Source organism: Oncorhynchus nerka, linkage group LG27 (assembly GCF_034236695.1).
Source record: "Oncorhynchus nerka isolate Pitt River linkage group LG27, Oner_Uvic_2.0, whole genome shotgun sequence".
In the NCBI taxonomy this organism is placed as follows: domain Eukaryota; kingdom Metazoa; phylum Chordata; class Actinopteri; order Salmoniformes; family Salmonidae; genus Oncorhynchus; species Oncorhynchus nerka.
In genome coordinates, this window is record NC_088422.1 from 65,560,992 (window position 1) to 65,581,051 (window position 20,060).

General features: G+C 43.5%; 2 protein-coding genes across 7 annotated transcripts in view; one reads left to right on the top strand and one right to left on the bottom strand.

Annotated features, from left to right (window-relative positions):
• Nucleotides 1-511: 511 nt before the first annotated feature.
• On the bottom strand, nucleotides 512-7,410 carry LOC115113580 (paraplegin-like). Of its 3 annotated transcripts, none has more exons than XM_029641373.2 (18): nucleotides 6,878-7,410; nucleotides 6,554-6,780; nucleotides 6,296-6,398; nucleotides 6,104-6,196; nucleotides 5,740-5,981; nucleotides 5,203-5,342; nucleotides 4,936-5,038; nucleotides 4,722-4,847; nucleotides 4,470-4,632; nucleotides 4,181-4,354; nucleotides 3,868-3,992; nucleotides 3,675-3,777; nucleotides 3,199-3,309; nucleotides 2,968-3,083; nucleotides 2,654-2,810; nucleotides 2,411-2,574; nucleotides 1,421-1,498; nucleotides 512-1,267 (listed from the first exon to the last, which is right to left on the bottom strand). In XM_029641373.2, the coding sequence occupies exons 2-18, from the start codon at nucleotides 6,767-6,769 to the stop codon at nucleotides 1,052-1,054; spliced, it is 2,430 nt and encodes an 809-aa protein (XP_029497233.1). In that variant the 5' UTR covers nucleotides 6,770-6,780; nucleotides 6,878-7,410; the 3' UTR covers nucleotides 512-1,051. The 3 variants fall into 3 exon arrangements, with proteins under 3 accessions (XP_029497233.1, XP_029497232.1, XP_029497231.1); XM_029641372.2 differs by having other exon boundaries at nucleotides 6,554-6,785; XM_029641371.2 differs by having other exon boundaries at nucleotides 6,554-7,410.
• A 2,350-nt stretch (nucleotides 7,411-9,760) lies between these two features.
• Nucleotides 9,761-20,060, top strand: part of LOC115112162 (ankyrin repeat domain-containing protein 11-like) — a 173,923-nt gene continuing 163,623 nt past the window's right edge. For all 4 annotated transcript variants that reach the window (XM_065011880.1, XM_065011879.1, XM_065011882.1 and 1 more), the window contains exon 1: nucleotides 9,761-10,201. The gene's annotated coding sequence lies outside the window, so the exon portion shown is untranslated. The remainder of the gene's footprint in view (nucleotides 10,202-20,060) is intronic.

Consider the following 20,060-nt stretch of genomic DNA (forward strand, 5'->3'; position numbering starts at 1 on the left):
TGTGACCTCTACCATATGAAAACATTTAAATTTTCTAAATGCTGTTAGTGTTAAGTTTTTTTTATAAATATTTTGTACATATATTTTCCATTTCTTTAATTTAGTTTTCCCCTAACAATATTACATTAATCCTCAAGTCCTAAAACAAACTCCACTTAGGAGAATTATCAAAGTGTATAGACCTCCCGCCATTTCAGTTTGACACCTACAATTAAAACATTTGAAGCCAATAACCAATGCTATTACATTTGAGGAGATATGGCTTGGTGGACAGTTTTCCTTCTAACATAATGCAATACTCAAACTCCTGAGAGAACCAATGGTTTGGATGTGACATTTTTGTTTTCTTGATTGACATGTATAAATTATAAATAAATACTTTACATAATACATAATGTTTCAAAGCAGTTCTCATATTACTATTCATTTATAAATACTCAAAATAGGACATTTTCTTGAAGTCATATTCAAGTTTGGTAAACAGAACACAAGATGGCGCTGGCAACTCAAGGACAGTTGAAATAAAGCTTTATTTAAACACCCCTGAACATCACAGGGATTTTGGAGCAAATCACCATTTTACAACTCAAGGTAGGATTCTGCCCATAATACAATGAACTGCATATCCACTGCAGCAATGAACAACCTTTATTGGTACACCATTTATGCCATGCTAAGGCTGACCCAGACCAGGTGCCACTTACCCAGAGTATGGTTAAAATACTCTGAAAACCTAAAAAAAGGCCCAACAAATGTTCCCTCTAAGGAAGTGAAAGAGGACCCTTGGCCCTAAAAGGTCTATGATTCACTGTTCCTCACCACTAACAGATACACCTCGTCTAGTTACACCTCACTGTAGTGAATGGACATTTATCAACAAACTGAACTGATATCCACCAGGAAAAGCAGGTGAGGTGGCACTTAACTGTTTATGGTGATTTGTGTACTGGAACCTTGCAACCTCACAGAGAGGGGCTCTGGTCCTCCTACATTATATTGCTGGAGGAGTGTGTGTACAGATTCTTGCAGAGGAGTGTTGAGACTGACCGGGTCATACAGGCCTCAGGTTCAGATGTTCATCATTATCGTCCTTCCTACGAGGAGGTGGGCGTGGCTCATCATCCTCCCCTGTGTCCTGCTTGTCCTTCTCTGCTTCGATCCAGCTTTGAGGGGCGATCATCTTCTTGGGCCCGTGGGGAGGGGGTCCCAGCAGAGCCTCGATGTCCTCATAGTTCACCACTTCTCGCTCCAGAAGAGCATTGGCCAACTGAAAATACACAGAGAAAGACAGTTAGCCAACTGTGAACGCAAAATTGATTGACAATGGAATACAATGCATGATGAGTGTTTAAATATGGTAGCTATGTAGACACCACTTCACACAAAAATATGGCTAACAAGTGTGGAATGAGGGTCTTACCATTATCAGCTTGTCTCTGTTATCCAGAAGCAGTTTCTCTGTCTGTCTGTAGGCACGTGCTATCAACAGCTTCGCTTCCTGCAAGAACCAAAATACAAGCCATCCTTCACAAGGTTATCTCCAATGAACAGAACTACAGGTAAACTGTCTCAGCCTCAGCATTTATGCTGCAGTAGTTTATGTGTCGGGGGGCTAGGGTCAGTTTGTTATATCTGGAGTACTTCTCCTGTCCTATTCGGTGTCCTGTGTGAATCTAAGTGTGCGTTCTCTAATTCTCTCCTTCTCTCTTTATTTCTCTCTCTCGGAGGACCTGAGCCCTAGGACCATGCCCCAGGACTACCTGACATGATGACTCCTTGCTGTCCCCAGTCCACCTGGCCATGCTGCTGCTCCAGTTTCAACTGTTCTGCCTTATTATTATTATTCGACCATGCTGGTCATTTATGAACATTTGAACATCTTGGCCACGTTCTGTTATAATCTCCACCCGGCACAGCCAGAAGAGGACTGGCCACCCCACATATGCTCTCTCTAATTCTCTTTCTCGGAGGACCTGAGCCCTAGGACCGTGCCCCAGGACTACCTGACATGATGACTCCTTGCTGTCCCCAGTCCACCTGACTGTGCTGCTGCTCCAGTTTCAACTGTTCTGCCTTATTATTATTATTCGACCATGCTGGTCATTTATGAACATTTGAACATCTTGGTCATGTTCTGTTATAATCTCTACCCGGCACAGCCAGAAGAGGACTGGCCACCCCACATAGCCTGGTTCCTCTCTAGGTTTCTTCCTAGGTTTTGGCCTTTCTAGGAGTTTTTCCTAGCCACCGTGCTTTTACACCTGCATTGTTTGCTGTTTGCGGTTTTAGGCTGGGTTTCTGTACAGCACTTTGAGATATCAGCTGATGTACGAAGGGCTATATAAATAAATTTGATTTGATTTGAACAGGGGAATCTTCTACTCGTAATGTTTCGCGGGTGCAGACTTACGTGGTCCATCTGCTGCTGGAGGCCCTGGCTGAAGGGCCTGCGTCCAACAGCTCCCTGCTCCTCAGTCTCAGGGAAGGACACCTGACCCACACTGGAGGACATGCCATACTGCTTCACCATGGAGTAGGCCACACGAGTCACCTTCCGCAGGTCATCCTGGGCACCTAGTGCACAGACCAACATGTCTCACACACTGAATGCTATAGGTGTGTGTATGTTGTGATGAATGGTCAGACAGCCTACCTGTGGTGACCTTGTTGAAGGTGATGGCCTCCGAGGCTCTTCCTCCTAGAGCCATACACATCCTCTCAAACAGCTGTTCTTTGGAGAACAGGTACTGGTCTCTGGGCAGGATCTGTGCAAAGCCGAGGGCAGCGTTTGTCCTGGGGGCAATGGACACCTGGCAAACAAGACAACCAGCGAATATATCACCATTGTAAAATATATTGCCATCTACTATGTTTTTGGTCCTGTTCATTTCTCCATAGTATTCAACAATATCGCATTGATCAAAGACACTGACATTAGTGGATATACAGCTATGGAAGTGGTGTCACCTTCATGAGTGCCTCTGTGTGCTCTAACAGCCATCCAACCAGGGCATGGCCAGACTCATGGAACGCTACAATCCTCTGCTCCTCTTTGGACAGGATCTTACTTTTCTTCACACTTCCTGGATACAAACGGAGAAAGTCAATAAGGGACCAGAAATCAATCTCTACCACAAGAAATTTGGCGAGTGAGTTCCACGGTGGCAGACATTCATAGACATCGTAATGACCTCGTACCGGCTAGGACTCTCTCCACAGCGTACTCAAAGTTGAAGGTGTCGATGGACTTGTAGCCTTCCCTGGCAGCGTGCAGGGCTGCTTCGTTACAGATATTGGCAATGTCTGCCCCTGAGAGAGTAATACACAATCCCGTTAGTAAATCAGTGTATTCTAAAAACTGTGAGCCTATGTTCAGTGACAGCATACAAGAAGGTGAATATACAGTTGTTTTAGAGGGGTGCTATTTAAGCAATAAGGCCCGAGGTGTGGTATATGGCCAATATACCACGACTAAGGGCCTGGACACAGCCCTTAGCCGTGGAATATTGGCCATATATCAAACCCCCAAGGTGCCTTATTGCTGTTACAAATTGGTTACCAACGTAAAGGGTTTTGTCATACCTGTGGTATACAGTCTGATATACCATGGCTGTCAGCCAAATAAGCATTCAGGGCTCAAACCACTGAGTAACTTCAGCCATGTGTGTACATACCACTGAACCCTGGGGTGAGCTCTGCCAGACGCAGGGAATAGCTGCTGGCTGGGTGGGTGAGCTTGAGTATCTTCAGGTGCTGCTCGTAGATCTCCTTCCTCTCCTGAAATGCACAAGAAGGAAACAGCTCATGCACACTTAATACATTGGAGATCTTCAGGTTAAGATACTTTCAGAGGACAGGGCACTGTACCTGCAGAGTGGGGAAGTCGATAAATATGTGCCTGTCCAGTCTCCCTGGTCTCATGAGAGCATTGTCCAAAATGTCCGCCCGGTTTGTAGAGGCCAGGACTATCACATGGTCAGTAGTGCCCATTCCTATTGGGAGAACGGTAATGAACAGTATATAAGTGCAAACAATGTTGCTGAATAGCAAAAAAAAGACATGATACATGTATTATGTTCCCCCCAAAAATACTTAAAACCTTCACATGTCAGTTATGATAAAGAGATTGATAACCGTGACGAAGTAGCGGAAAGCTATTATTTGTGTAACCCCTCCTCACCGTCCATCTCCACCAGCAGTTGATTGAGGGTCTGCTCTTCCTCGGTGTTCGAGAAGCCAGACATGTTATTGGATCGCTTCTTTCCCACAGCATCAATCTCATCTATGTAGACGATGCAGGGGGCTCGAGCACGCGCCTCTTTGAACAGACTCCTCACCCTGGCAGCACCAAGACCTGCACTTACAGACAAAAGATACTTTATTATTGCTTTGACTTGCTGTCCACCTTGCAGTCTTCTTTGGACAACTTAACGGATAGGACTTCTGATTGGAAACAGTGCAAATCTTACCCCCAATGACTTCCACAAACTCAGAGCCTGCCATGGCCAGGAAGGGCACCTGTGCCTCTGTGGCCACAGCTTTGGCCAGCAGAGTCTTTCCACAGCCTGGGGGCCCCAGCAGCAGGGAGCCCTTAGGGACTTTGGCCCCCAGGTTGAGGTACCTGTCTGGGCACTGCCAAGAGAAATCAGGAAGTCAACAAGACACCTGTTGACATTGGTAATAACTGTCACACAAATCACCTCTTTACATTTCCCTCTTACCTTCAAATAGTCAACAAACTCCTTCACCTCCATCTTTGCCTCGTGCATGCCCGCCACATCTTTGAAACTCACACCCTTCCCAGACTTGCCATTCACAATAGTGAACTTGGCCATTTTCAGCTGGTTCTGTTGAGCACATCACAGACGAGCATGAGAAACACAACAAAATGGCTAAGACTAGTAAAGGGAAAACAGTTCAACAGCCCCTACTTACAAATGCACTGAAGCCGCCCTCTTTTCCACCCATGCCAGCCAGGCGGAAAATATACCACAGGATTGCCACCCCAATGGCAGCCATTCCAAGGGCATAAAGCGCACTGTGACAGAAAGAGACAAAAGCAATATTGTACCAATGTCATGGAAACACATATGACATGTTATTGAGGTATAATCATATTACCTGACCATGGCATCCATGTGATATTCATTCTTGCATGATCACATCACAGATACAGCTGTTGGTTGAGAGTCAGGTACTCACTTTCCAAAGAAGCCAGTGCGCTTGTAGGAGACTGGTATCCTGTCCTTGGCGTCAATGTTCAGCTCCTCTTCTGCAGCTCTGAGCTTCTCCTCAAATTTGTCAATGTTGGCCACCTGCATACGGTACATCAGAGCCAGCCTCTGCACACAGATGGACGGAGGAAGCGTGTGAAGGGGGGCATATTTCACTGAACATCATCTAGATTCCTGTACTTATAAATAGGTGACATGGCCATCACAACATAAAAGTGGGGATGGAATGTATCAACACTAAAAGCTGAGGGGTATACTACAAAGTAGGATCAATGAGTTAACCAGCTAACATTGATAAGCAACCCAAAATAACTATTGATTTTCTGGTTCATTAAAAAGCTAAATTTAGATATGTGTTTTCATTTGTTGAATCAATTAGACCAAGCTCATCTTTCTAAAAAAATAACTGAATATTTAGGAAAGTTATCAAGGAGTTAGACAGTTTCTGCTTTGTAGTATACTGTACATCAGTGTCCAGATTCTAGAATGAGGAAAAGGAACGTACAGGCCTTCCGAAGATGACTGCTCCAGGGTGGAGGTAGATTTCCACGATGTCACTCTCCGGGACCACCTGCACACGAGACACCTCACCCTTGGCCAGCATCTCATTGACAAAGTCATTCCAGGAGATGTTTCCCCCGCTGGTATTGATGGAGTTGAGGAGGCTCATGACCAGGGCGATGATGAAGAGAGTGCGCAGACGTTCCCTGTACATCTGATCCTCTTGCTCCCGTCGCTTCTTCTCCTCTGAAAGACAATGGGGAATTAAGAGGTGCAGCTAACATCTCACCTGTGTATTCATGGCACAAGATAGCTAGTATAAAGGACTGTAGCCTGAATGCAAAGCTGTGTTGAGGTTTTTTACTGACCTTCATCTTCCTCTGGAGTTTTTCCCTTGGGTACATCACTGTTCTTTTGATCTTGTTGTTTAGACTGAGATGTGCTGAAATAATTTGTGGAACCTGCAATGATAGGGTACGAGTCAGTGTGAGACTGGGAAATATTAGATCATCTTCAAATTAGTGTGTGGGGGGGGGGGGGGGGGGGGGGTGACTGCTTACCTAAAATATTCCACAGGTCAACGGGGTTTTTGAACAAGCGGTTCTTGATCATTAGCTTACTTATTGCAGTCAATCTGGGACTCATGGGTCTGTGTAGCAGTTGCTGGAGAAAGAAGTGGTAGCATAATATTAGACCAGGGCCGTTTCCTGTTGCTCACGGTTACAGGAGCTAAGTACATAACAGAGGAGTGGCGTGACCATTGTGATTTGAATGACAGTCAGCTATTGTCATGGTGGAAACAAAGACAGGCAACTAACCTGAATGATCCCAGGGTTGAGGCTATTATGTGGTTGAGTCACAAATGGACGAAGTGAGCATGATAATATTTTACAGTTCATACATGTCGATTGCTGCAGTTTAGCGCCATCGTTGTTTGGACGCTTGTTGACAAATTGACAGTTGTTGCGTCCCGATACGGTCCATATTATAGTCTTGTACTTTCTACAAGAACTGGCACGTCGCAGAGCTGCCATTTCCTTGCCTGCTAGACTACCGAACATTCGCACAGGTTAGATACAAATACAGTACAGCTGGCTAGCTAATAAAACTGACATGGTCACCATTGACAGTGCATTCACTACCTGGCTAGCAAACGTCAGTAATGACAATAGGCTTCGACCTTGAGATTGCAGCAGTGGTCAGCGCGGTATTTTGTTATATAAAAAGCGAACTACATCGTTAGCTGTTGTTATTCAACATGACAAGAATAATAAAGATGGTATACTACATTAAAGACATTTCACTCCTTACAACGACCAGTCCTCAGTAGATGTACAACTGTCTATGTATCTTAAACGACAAGATTTCGTTCACAAATCCTTTGATATGCTCTGAAATGTAGATGTACCCATCATTCTGTTTTGGTAAGGAATTTGTATCATTGAAGCAAGGTCAGTGAATTAAATAGGTAAAATCCTTTGTTAAGCTGACCACGAGAGCAAATAAGCACATACATATCCTGACGCACTTAAAAAGTGTTTGCTGAACCCCGAACTTTAACCCCAAGAGACACGTGTCCATTGACCAAAGAGTATCTATATATTTGATTTGATTCTATGTTCACGCTGAGATAGACATAACTTTCAATTTGCGGAAAATATATAATTTATTGTCAATAAACTGTTAGACTAGGACCTTTTCCGGTTGCTCACAGTTGCAGTAGCTACAGTACATAAAAGAGAATATTCAGTACTGAACGGCCCTTTGACCCTTGTCGGATTACGTCACGATGTTGCTTCATGAGCGTTCTACCTGCGCAGGATTTTCACATCCAGGAAACACGTTCATTGAGATAAAAATGGCACATAGAATAGATGCTAACTGTAATAAAATACAAAAATAAACGTATTATTGACAATGTGCTTGTGCGCTATAACATCATTGTATTTTACTGTATCTGCCTCTTGTGTATGCTAAATAATGTCTCTATGGACTTCTTTGCTGTAGTTAAAAAAGTAGCCACCAGAGGTAGCTATGGCATCGAGCATTCATTGTGTTAATATTTTGAGAAAAACAAACGATTTCTAATACTTTTATCAGTAAAATCATGGTGAAAAACAGCTTGGAAAGTTTTGTTGTTTTCTTGTTCATAAAGGTTTGTGCATGACATTGTGATTGTAAAAGCTGCCCTGCCTAAAAAATATCAGAGAAAATCTGATTGTTTGGAGGCTCCTGAGTGGAGCAGCGGTCTAAGGCACTGCATCTCAGTGCTTGAGGTGTCACTACAGACACCCTGGATCGATTCCAGGCTGTATCAAACTGGCTGTGATTGGGAGTCCCATAAGGGCAGCGCGCAATTGGCCCAGCGTCGTCCGGGTTTGGCCGGTGTAGGCCGTCATTGTAAATAAGAATTTGTTCTTAAATTTAGGTTAAATAAATAAAAAGTAGCCTGGTAGACAATACCAAAAATGATATACTCTGTGGTACAAGACTGAAGTGGAGCAGTTTGAGTGCTTCCCAACACAATTGTGAAGAGGTCATGACAACACCTCTTCCCTCCAGGAGGCTGAAAATAATTTGCAAAGGGCCTTTCAGATCCTCAAAAAGTTCCATAGCTGCATCACTGCTTGGTATGGCAACTGCTTGGCATCTGTCCGCAAGGTGTTACAGAGGGTAGTGCGTGTGGCCCAGTACATCACTGGAGTCAAGCTCCCTGCCATCCAGGACCTCTATACTAGGTGGTGTCAGAGGAAAGCCCTGAAAATTGTCAAAGTGTTCTCTCCTGCTACCGCATGGCAAGTGGTAACAATTAGTTAAATAGTTAACCATATAGAGGTACAGATTTGTTAAATAGTTAACCAAATATCTGCATTTACCCATTTTGCACAAACCTTTTTGATTTACATACACTGCTGCTATTGTTTATTATCTGTCCCTTTATTTCTAGTTATATGTACATATCTACCCCAATTACCTCGTACCCCTGCACATGGACTCAGTACTGGTACCACTTCTATATAGCCAAGTTATTTTTTGTTGTTACTTATTGTGTATCTAATATTATTATGTGTTTTACTTTACTATTTACAATTATTTTTCTATTTTCTTTCTCTCTGCATTGTTGGGAAGGGCCCGTAAAGTAAGCATTTCACTGTTAGTCCACACCTGTTGTTTACGAAGCATGTCACACAAAAAACGTTTATGTCCATTTAATATGGTAGAGGACCTCAAAACAAATAACGTTTAGAAAGTCCAAATAAAGGCCCATCCCATCACCGTGACGAACATTTAAATAAGCCAATGAGGCAACAGATTCAATAAAAAAATACTATCTTAACCAATAATAGCTCTTCTTACATCTCAGTGCATGTCATTTTGTCGCCCAGCAGAGGCCGCTAGTCAATGGGTGCAATCGATATGCATAAACAAACAACCCAAACCCGTCTGACTTCAAAGTGTGCAGAGATCATCATCAACAACATTATGATATTGAGACTGTAGTTGTCAACGGTAGGAAATTATGTATTGATGAAAGCACTGAGAAAAAGTGTTTTGGAAGTGAAATAGGCTATTCAGACCTGTCCTACCTGTGATCTGGACATTTGGGTCAAACTAGGGTGCTAGTTACCTGTAAAGGTGCTTTGGTTATACTGACATCATGAGTTGGACTACGATAATATTCAAGTATGCAATAATATGTTTGTTCACGTGAATAATAATAATACGATATGAGGTGTCTCACTCCATCACGCTGGGCGAGGTAAGTCAAGTGCACCCAGCCTTTCGTACTCCATTTCCTTTGCTTGCTCTCCCAACTGTGTAATGGAGATGGGTCCCCAACCATGGAAACTGAAGTACTCGGTCAACCATGTTCGCGTCTTCATATTATTGTACAATGTAGATTTAGTACTTTGATTTGATCCATAATGGCGCCAGTTTCATCGGTGCACAAATAGTACCCGCCCACATTCAAGAGCCAACCACAATCAGTGTTTCATTTGGCCTCTTTCCTTCAGACACATATCGAAGCCAAAGCCCGTCTGGAAACAGTTTGCAAGGGGTCGTTAAAGAAGATTAAGCCGGTAACAAAATATCGTTTTTAGCTACATTAAGTTTACCTTTCAAGGCTCCAGTTTTGATTACTGAGCATACAAATCTTCAATTCAGACCATGGTGACAAAATAAAAAGTGTACACGGACGTTTTCGAGGAGATTTTACGCTTTCTCTGTCGGTTGTTGGTGTTCAGGAATTAGCAAGCTAGTTAGCACTAGCCTAGAAATACTAGCCAGCCTAGCTTGCTAACGTTCGCTTCCAATAGTCTGATTATCAACTGAGATGTTTGCAGCATTTCTCGGATGTCTACGGACGGCAGATTGCTGAACCAGAGGGCCTCAAATGGGAAAAACAAGCATCGGACAGGAATATCGGGGATAAGCTTGTCGACGTAACTCAGATTCTGTTGAAGGTAAGACGCAATAACATTAGTTGGCTAGCTAGCTGTGTTTGTTAGGCGAATAACGTTAACGAACTAGATATGCTTAGCTTATTATACCGTTAGCCTTAGCTGTTAAGGTAACTAGATAACATGGCTTCATGCTCGAGTCGAAGAAATGTGTTATGAAGCTAGCTGACCCTCCCCTCGACCCAGCATTCTAACTGCGTACGCGTTTAACTAGCAAGATGACAGGTATAAGGACTTAATTTAGGCGAAAAGTGTGGCATACTAGCTAAAAACTAGCCTGCGAGTCGTTTGTTGACCTACATATCATGCTAATGTTATAGCTAGATATTTAGTTGCATAGGTGTTTAGGATATACTCTCAGATGTATTTGAAAGGCTTCAGTGCCATCCATGTAATAGCCTACACTTCTCTTCAAGCGAAGAGGCTGATGTATTTTGTAAAAAGAAAAATAATAACACCATGTGTTCAAGGGGATGTTGTATCACTGCCAGTGACGTTATTTCATACAACTCAACTGCTTATTTATTTTTGGAAAAAGACACAGATGGGGTGAAATAATTGGTTATGTTGATGTGTAATGCAGTGGTGGAATCAACTAAGACGTGCTCTCCGAAGTTGCTTGACTTCTCCTCGATTTGGCCATTTTCCTGTTAGACTCATGGGTCCATGGATCCAGGATTGGTATTTTGATTAGAATATTTTACTGTAATGTATTAACACAGTTAGTGTGAAATGTGTCATTTACTCTGTCCTAACAAGAACATCATTATGGTTGCCATTAAAGTAACACAGGTGTGCAGTGTTTTCAAATTAGTTCCTATATTAGAGCCAATATCATTCCATTGCTTGACAGGCTCTATCATTTGAGAGGCTGTGGAATGGTATGAATATTTCAAGTCAACAATAAGTCACAACAGTAAGGCTTTGACTTCTGGTTGTGGGAGAGCATGAAAAGAAGGGCAAGGTTCCTAACGAACAACCACTCTACTTGGAGTAGACTGTGGTTGATAACGTTTTGGTGCAGTATCAGTTCTGTTGAAAACACTGCAGTGGAGCTGCTGGCTGTATTTTCTTACAGAGATACTCTGAGCTCTTCAGCTTGTTGGGCGTTCACATTGAAATTCATTGCAGACACAGCAATGCACGTAATCCCCCACCACTTTTGTCAAGATGTTGGAAGTGCCAATTTCATGTCTCTTAAGTTTCTGTTGTTATTTTGCAACTTCTTCCCCCTTCATTTTTTATGTAAATACACCAAGGCTCTGTGTTGGATGTATTAAATCAACTTTCTGCAATATGTAGCCCTAGTACCCTTGTACAACACACGTTACTTGATGTATACGCTTGGTACACTCCCCATGTTAGTTTCAGCTTTAGGATGAGGTTTTGGAGAACTTTATAGCCTAGATTTTCACCAGAGTGTCCTGTTGTAGTGTGTAAGCCTGAGACAGGAAATTGTGTCCTGCCTGGGTCAGTGAGGTCAGGAGCTGTGTTGAGAGCTGGGATTTCTCAGAACGATTTCCTGTTCAAGACAGCCATTCTGTGCCGTCCTGTGCCGTCCAGCTGCCTAAGTGAACCTCTTCTTTTACTCAGGTTCAGAGACCGTGATTCCTGTTGTGTCCTGGCCCAAGTCTTCTGAGCGTTTAGCCTGTTTGTGGTCATGGCAGTGCCACTATTTGACACGGTCCCACTGTGCCCTCTCCTGCCTACAGTGTGTAACGTGACACCTTCAGCACTATCAGGCAGGCTAATAATGGGCACAAATATAAATCGCAGTGGGGAACAATGATTGTACCTCACAATGCCTCTCTGGCAGTCTGGATTGGACGGCCTTGCTCAGTTTGGCATGTTATATCTTGTGTAGAGGAGAGTGGCGTGGCTTCCGCAAGTCTGTACTTCCTCTGTCTTGCAGCCCTCTACTGTGTTTACATTGCTGCTCTGTGCGACTATCTAAACCTGCAGTGCAGGAAAGACACAGCAAAACATCAGAACTGCGACTGTCTGTGGTTCGTCCCACCACATCCTCTCTATGCTTTTGCCCTGGGGTCAGTGTGCAGTAGCTGCATTGCCCCCACACTTGTTGTGGCATGCAGGGCTGAGAAACTGCTCACCTAAAGATTAACGATGTTTGTACACAGGCAACCGTTTCCATTGACTTGGGTCATAGCTCTGACAAGGTTTTGGCTCTTGAATCACAATGTTTTTTTTTATTTCTGTTTACTCTGGTTCCAGGCCACATGTTTGAATGTGGGAAGGAAGGTTTTGTTATGATGAGAAACCCAGTCATTTAGCTGGCCCCACCAATACTGTGGACAGCATTTAGGTATAGCCAGTGTTCCACATTGGCCAGCAGTGTTTCAAAAGCTTCTGTGCCCACCGAATGGAGCTTTTACATTTTGTTGATCAAATTTTATTTGTCACGTGTGCCGAATACAACAGTGAAATGCTTACCATGCAACATTATGTGGGTCCACCGTACTGACAGTGCCTGACATAAGCAGCAGTAGGGGTGCGTGTTGTTGCGGTAACCTACTTATTCTAGTTGAAATGGGAAAGAAGAACCCATTGTGTGTAGGCACAGGGAGAATACAGCCGAAAGTCCTCATACGGTCTGGCTTCTTCCTACCAAACTCTCCCAGTGCTGAGTGTTGGTCTGTTGCAAACAAGGATGTCTGCTCCTGCTTCTCTTTTGCTTCCCTTTTTTCTTGGCAGTGTCAATCTTTTATAGCTTTCTCCCAGCTAGTGCAATCTCTGGACCGTCAAATGCCATTTAAACCTCTTTGAAATTGGTTCCCATCTCTCTCTCACACACAAACACACACACACACAAATTAAAACATGGCTGTGTCCCATTCTCCTTGCTCTGAGGAAGCCTCATTTGGGGTTTGAGTAGTCCTGTGTCTGATGCCTCCTCTACTGGTCACAGGTTTTGCTCACGTCTTCCACTGCAGCACTTTTGATAATGTCTTCCCTGACTCTTAGATTAAAGGGAACGGGTCTCCCATCCTCTGGTTTGCTGCATTTTTAAAACATAACTTTTAACAGTTTTGCTTTTGATCTTTTGGTAAGGGGACACTTGAAGTAGAACATTTAGTTATTGCTTTTAGGTGAGAGGCACGCAGTGTTATTTTTCAGAGACCAATACATTGTTTTCCAAAAGTCATGACGCAAATGCTTTAATGATGGGCTTTTGCTTCCTTGTTTACAGATGGATACTGTTGTACTTTTGTGTATTTCCTCCCAAAAAGTCCAGCACTTTATGTTCAAGAAGTTGTTTGCGTATGAGAGAGCAGTTACTGTCGAGTGTGGGGAGACTACAGCGTTGCTAACGTGGGCAGATGTGAGCTGGGAAGGATCACGGGGGGGGGGGGTGGTCATGTAAACCTGAAGACAACAGTTGGTGTTTTGATTGGATGTGTAGAGCACTGCGTGGTGTTTATCCATACGTGGCACTGAGAATGTCCTTTTGTAGCTGGCCTGGCCGGCCAGTTCTTCAGACACTGCCTGTGAGCCCCTGAAAGAGGAGAGCTCTGATGTGTCCTCTACTGCTGTCTGGGCCGAAAGAGGCCAAGCTCAGCTCACATGGACTTGCTTGCCTTGCTTCAATCACTCCTCCTCACTCGTAAATGTTTTAGTCTTTCTTTTTTTTCTCCTCTCCCTCTGTTGCTCGAGTTCTAAGTGAGCAGAGTTTTATCCATAGATTTGAAATGCCTCTCGATCACATACAAAAAAACATGCTTGGGAAGAGGAGGACTACCATTTTAGAAATGGGTTTAGGCTACTGGCTAGAGATGTGCCAGAGAATTAGAGCAGTAGCCAGTTTAATTTCCTGTGGGTTGTCGTGGGCTCATATGTCCCCTGTGATGGGGTGGGTGGGGGAGCTTGAACTGGCTGAATCTCAATCACTGGGGCCTTCAGCTCTGCTGTCCTTTTGACGGGGCAGCTGCAGCCATTCAATCGACCCATTTACATTGAAATGCAGCGACAGGAAGGGGGTGGGGGGCAGTGCGTGACAGAAAAGCAGACCTAACCAAAGAGGACGTCCACCACGGGGCTATGACGCTTTGTTTTCACCAGCCGTGGTGCCATATACATCATACAAAGGCCGTAAGCACCCTCCTTTGACCACCAAGGACATTTTCACCACTCAGCTATTATTTTTTTACATTTTTTTTATATACAACCACGCTTTGATTTGTGGAGTTTGCTTGTTGGTCAATCTCTTTCCAACAATTAGCAGCTGAAGTTTCTGTTTGCTTTTGCGCTTTGGACATTGCCAATGTATTTTAACCACCCATTAGTTAGGATTCTTTCATCACATTGTTTCCACCATATTCTCTGGCTTGTTTCCACTAGCCTATACTCTGGTTGTTATTATGCATTGCATTCAGACCTTCTCGTTGCCAGTTCTAATGGGTGTCACACTGTGATCTTGGATGTTAAACTAAGCCTGCACACAGGAACTTTCTGTTACTCATTAGGGTTTGATAGACAACTGTGTTTCAGACAAATGAGGCCACTGTGTCATGGCTAGGTTCGTATAGCTAGCTTTCCAGGATTGCTTGAAGCTCCTTTGTGAAGTGTGACACTGATTTAGAGGCTCTGTCTGGTGGGGCGGTGGGTTGTTATTCTACATGCTGTTCATTTGGACAGGTTTATGTTTGTCGTACTTACCCTGCGGGCACCTTCGCCTAACTGTTGGGATGGCCTTGCAAAGTTCCTTCTAAGGTTAAAGCATGCTTCAGTTTGTTTTGCACCCAAATACTGTTTCCTCTTGAAGCCAAGCCAACTGCCCTTCAAACTAGTTTGTGGTGTTTGAGTCTATAGATAGTCAACTCCTGCTGGCTGAGGTGCTGGTTGACACCTGCTTTTCCTAAAGTGTCTCATACCGTGCATTCGGAAAGTTTTCAGACCCCTTGATCTTTTCCACATTTTGTTACGTTACAACCTTTTCCTAAAATTGTTTAAACTTTTCCTCGTCAATACCCCATAATGACAAAGAAAAAAACAGGTTTGTAGAAAATGTTGCACATATATTAAAAACATATCACACTTGCATAAATATTCAGACTCTTTTCTCAGTACTGTGTTGAAGCACCTTTTTTGGCAGCGATTACAGCCGACGTATTCTTGGGTATGACGCTACAAGCTTGGCACACCTGTATTTGGGGAGCTTCTCTGCAGATCCTCTCAAGCTCTGTCAGGTTGGATGGAGAGCGTTGCTACACAGCTATTTTCAGATCTCTCCAGAGATGTTTGATCAGGTTCAAGTCTTGGCCCCTCAAGGACATTCAGAGGCTTGTCTCGAAGCCACTCGTGTTGTCTTGGCTGTGTGCTTAGGGTCGTTGTCCTGTTGGAAGGGAAACCTTTGCTTCAGTCTGAGGTCCTGATGTCTCCGGAGCAGGTTTTCATCAAGGATCTCTGTACTTTGCTCCGTTCATCATTGTCTCAATCATGACTAGTCTCCTAGTTTCCTGGAGCTGAAAAGGTTCCCAACAGCATGATGCTGCCACCATAATGCTTCAACTTAAGGATGGTGTTGGCCAGGTGATGAGCTGTGCCTGGTTTCCTCCAGATGTGACGCTTGGCATTTAGGCCAAAGAGTTTAGTCTTGGTTTCATCAGACCAAAGGATCTTGTTTCTCGTGGTCTGAGTCCTTTAGGTTACTTGGCAAACTCCCAGAGGGCTGTTGTGGCTTTTACTGAGGATTGGCTTCCATTTGGCCACTCCACCATAAAGGCCTGATTTGGTGGAGTGCTGCAGAGATGGTTGTCCTTCTGGAAGGTTCTCCCATCTCCACAGATGGAACTCTGGAGCTCTGTCAGTGACCATTGGGTTCTTGGTCACCTCCCTGACAAAGGCCCTTCTCCCCCGATTGGTCAGTTTGGCCGGGCGGCCTGCTCTAGGAAGAGTATTGGTGGTTCTAAACTATTTCCATTTAACAATGATGGAGGCCACTGTGTCCTTGGAGACCTTCAATGCTGCAGAAATGTTTTGGTACCCTTCCCCAGATCTGTCTCTACAGACAATTCCTTCACTATATAAGGACCTGTGGGACCTTATATAGTGTGTGCCTTTCCAAATGATGTCCAATCAATTGAATTTACCACAGGTGGACTCTAATCCAGTTGTAGAAACATCTGAAGGATGATCAATTGAAACAGGATTAACCTGAGCTCATAGCAAAGGGTTCGAATACTTATGTAAATTCTAAACATGTTTTTTCTTTGTCATTATATGGTATTGTGTGTGTGTGTGGTGTGTGTGTGTAAATGAATGAGGAAAAACATGTATTTTAATACATTTTAGAATAAGGCTGTAACGTAACAAAAATTGGTAAGGGAAGGAGTCTGAATACTTTCCAAATGCACTGTACCTCCTGCAGTTACCTGGAATGGTCCGCTTGGGGGAAAACTCGGTGCTGAAGGTGTTTTCATACTCTCAGGCGCAACATCCACTCGACAAACCAAATTGGTGTTTGGTAAGTCAATGGGAGAAGTAAAAAAAAAACCTGTGTCCTTAGTTGTTAATTTTCTCATTCTAAAGGCAAAACCTTCAGTGGAGCTGATCACTACTACAGCCGTGTTAAACAGCCAACTAGCGCTAGCTAATGCTACCTAGCAAAATCGGTACTTGGGAGTCAAAGTATCAATATAATATTCAGATAACCTAAACACCAGTTTAGTTACTTATCATGCTAGTCCTTAAGCTGTTGTTTTGATGTTGAGAATGTTAATCATCCATCCTACTGCCAAATGGTGGCCTACATTCATTATTTGTCCTACGTGTGTCAAACTCCACTCGGTAGTGTTGCTTTTTATAGAAACACGCCAGCCTTATCTTGCTTGAGTGAGTATGTAACTAGGACAGAACAATTTATTACTTGCTAATTACGTATGCTTCCAACGCCATTTTTCACCTACAATTATGGCACAGATGTTATTTTCCATGTAGAAAGCCTAACGTGCCTGTACTCTGCCGTAGGTTTGAAATTCCATGCCAATTTCCTGGAATGATGTCTCGTTTTGAACGTAGCACAGGAGATTTTGATAATCTTGGTTAATCCTATGGTCTGAAGGTGCCGGTTTTCAATTTCATGTGGAACTTGCGGTGCACTTTCAGAGAACCATTCCAGTTGCAGGGTCCACATTGAAATCTATTTAAGGCTATTGCTGTTCTATTATGAATGTTTTACATTATGAATTATTCAATTGTGTGTAACAGGGTTATTTTTGGAGCACTTGAAAGTGCAAGTAAGAGCGCTGACCAGCCACCCGCTGAGAAACTTCACAGGGTTGAGGCCTGCTGTGCCCCTTCTTGCTACTGTCAGTCAGTCATGCTTATCTGCATTCCTGGCTGGCCCCAGCACAGCCAGGTGTGGCCATGTCATGCTAGCTAAACAAACACCCTCCTGAACCACACATACACCCACACAAACAACTAGGGCTGGGAATTGCCAGGGACCTCACAATAAGATATTGCGATTCTCATGATTCTATATGTATTTACATTCTGCGATATCTAAAAAGAAAAAAATTGTGATTTGATCTTCCAAATGTATTGCTCACTATAGACTACCGGTCAAAAATTTTAGTACACCTACTCATTCAAGGGTTTTTAGTTTGACTGTTTTCTACATTGTAGACTAATAGTGAAGACATCAACTATGGAATCATGTAGTAACCCAAAACGTGTTCAACAAATCAAAATATGTTTTATATTAGAGATTCTTCATATAGCCACTCTTTGCCTTGATGACCACTTTCCACACTCTTGGCATTTTCTCAACCAGCTTCACCTGGAATGCTTTTCCAACTGTCTTGAAGGAGTTTCTACATATGTTGAGCACTTGTTGGCTGCTTTTCCTTCACTCTGCGGTACGACTCATCCCAAACCATCTCAATTTGGTTGAGGTCGGGTGATTGTGGAGGCCACGTCATCTGATGCTGCACTCCATCACTTCTTCTTGGTCAAATAGCTCTTACACAGCCTGGAGGTGTGTTTTGGGTCATTGTCCTGTTGAAAAACAAATGATAGTCGCGTAAACCAGATGGGATGGCGTATTGCTGCAGAATGCCGTGGTAGCCATGCTGGTTAAGTGTGCCCTGAATTCTAAATAAATCAGTGTCACCAGCAAAGCACCACCACCTCCATACTTTACGGTGGGAAATACACATGCGGAGATCATCCGTTCACCCACACTGCGTCTCACAAAGACACCGCGGTTGGAATCAAACATCTCAAATTTCCACTGGTTTAATGTCCATTGCTTGTGTTTCTTGGCCCAAGCAAGTCTTTTTCTTATCTTATTGGTGTCCTTTAGTAGTGGTTTCTTGGCAGCAATTTGACCATGAAGGCCTGATTCACGCAGTCTCTGAACAGTTGATGTTACATGAACTCTGAAGCATTTATTTGGGCTGCAATTTCTGAGGCTGGTAACTCTAATGAACTATCAAATAGGGCTATCCTCAATGTCCCCCTCTACCTTGTCCAACACTAACCTTTTAACAAGGCACACATGTTAATTGAAATGCGTTCCGGGTGACTACGTCATGAAGCTGGTTGAGAGAATGCCAAGAGTTGTCGTCAAGGCAAATGGTGGCTATTTGTTCAACACTTTTTGTTGTTGGTTAGTACATGATTCTATGTGCTATTTCATAGTTTTGAAGTCTATTAGTGTTCTACAATGTAGAAATTAGTAAAAAATAAAGACTCTTGAATGAGTAGGTGACCAGTAGTGCATGACTGCTATATAGACACGAGAGAGAATGAGAAAATGAGTTTTGAACAGTCATGGAAATAAGTTCCGGAGACATGTTGGCTTACTATTTTTTTTTAAAAAGTTGGAGAACAAGTTATAGGATGAAAGCTACTGCACTCTTGACACTCTTGACAGGTACAGCTGACTAAAGTTACCAAATCGCTTTTTACAAATCGATACTTGGAGTCACATCACTACGAACAACTTTTCTGCTCAGGATGGTCTCGCTAGATTGTGTCTCTGCTTAAAGTGCTGCTATACTTCCTCACACAGTTGGCAAGGCACTCTACCTATGCATAGCTCGAGTTCTTCAGGAAACGCTGTTCACCGGAAGTGAAGGGCGTTGGAGCTAACTGTTTGCCTCGTTTCCTTCATTGAGTAAATCACTGACACACTTTAGCGTGTCTGTGTTTGGGAGAGGGGCTATGCGGTACCAGCGGTTTTCCCATCCCCACTGTTTCTGCAGTTTGTTTGCCAAGTCATAGGTTTCCTACAGTGTCTCTGCAACATGTCAATTCTGAGTGAAAGAAGGCTGTTGTGAAAGTTCACTTCTCCTTCAGTGAGAGAATGCCAGGTATGCAGCACCTCGAATGCAAGGCAGGAGGTGGAGAGGCATCTCTCTTTTAATCTGTGTGATCAAAGCCTCTGCAGCATGCACTTCATTAAGCACTCCTTTAAGTGCTTTTTTTAGCCAACATGCTCCAACCTCAGATTCATCTGTGCTCCGGGGGGGGGGGGGGGGGGTGATTCTCGGGGTGTGTGTGTGTTTCCTGGCAGTGGAAGGTTAGAAGAAGGGCTAATGGTACTGCTGATAACATATGCATGGACTTGGATTCTGAATCAAATGACTCTTCAGGCCAGAATAGTCCTCCTGCTAGCTGCTGTGAGCTCTTCGCTTTTCATTTGACACTGTCGTGTGATACTGATTCTTACCACTTAAAGACAGATCCACTGCAACATTACCAAGATTATAAATAGGCTAAAGCTCTTTTTTACCGGAGTAGACATGCTGTTCTCCTGCCTTTTTTGTGACGTCACCACTGATTTCTCTCTAATCTAAAAAATGAACATCATGTTGACATACGATTCAAGCTTAAACGT

What these genes read in the sequence shown, in the direction of transcription:
- LOC115113580 (XM_029641371.2), bottom strand. Translation starts at nt 6,796, where the DNA reads ATGTTCGGTAGTCTAGCAGGCAAGGAAATGGCAGCTCTGCGACGTGCC. An exon ending in AACTCCAGAGGAAGATGAAG is followed by an intron (nt 5,982 to 6,103) that starts GTCAGTAAAAAA and finishes ATTGTCTTTCAG; the next exon opens with AGGAGAAGAAGCGACGGGAG. An exon ending in ACACAGAGGCACTCATGAAG is followed by an intron (nt 2,811 to 2,967) that starts GTGACACCACTT and finishes CTTGTTTGCCAG; the next exon opens with GTGTCCATTGCCCCCAGGAC.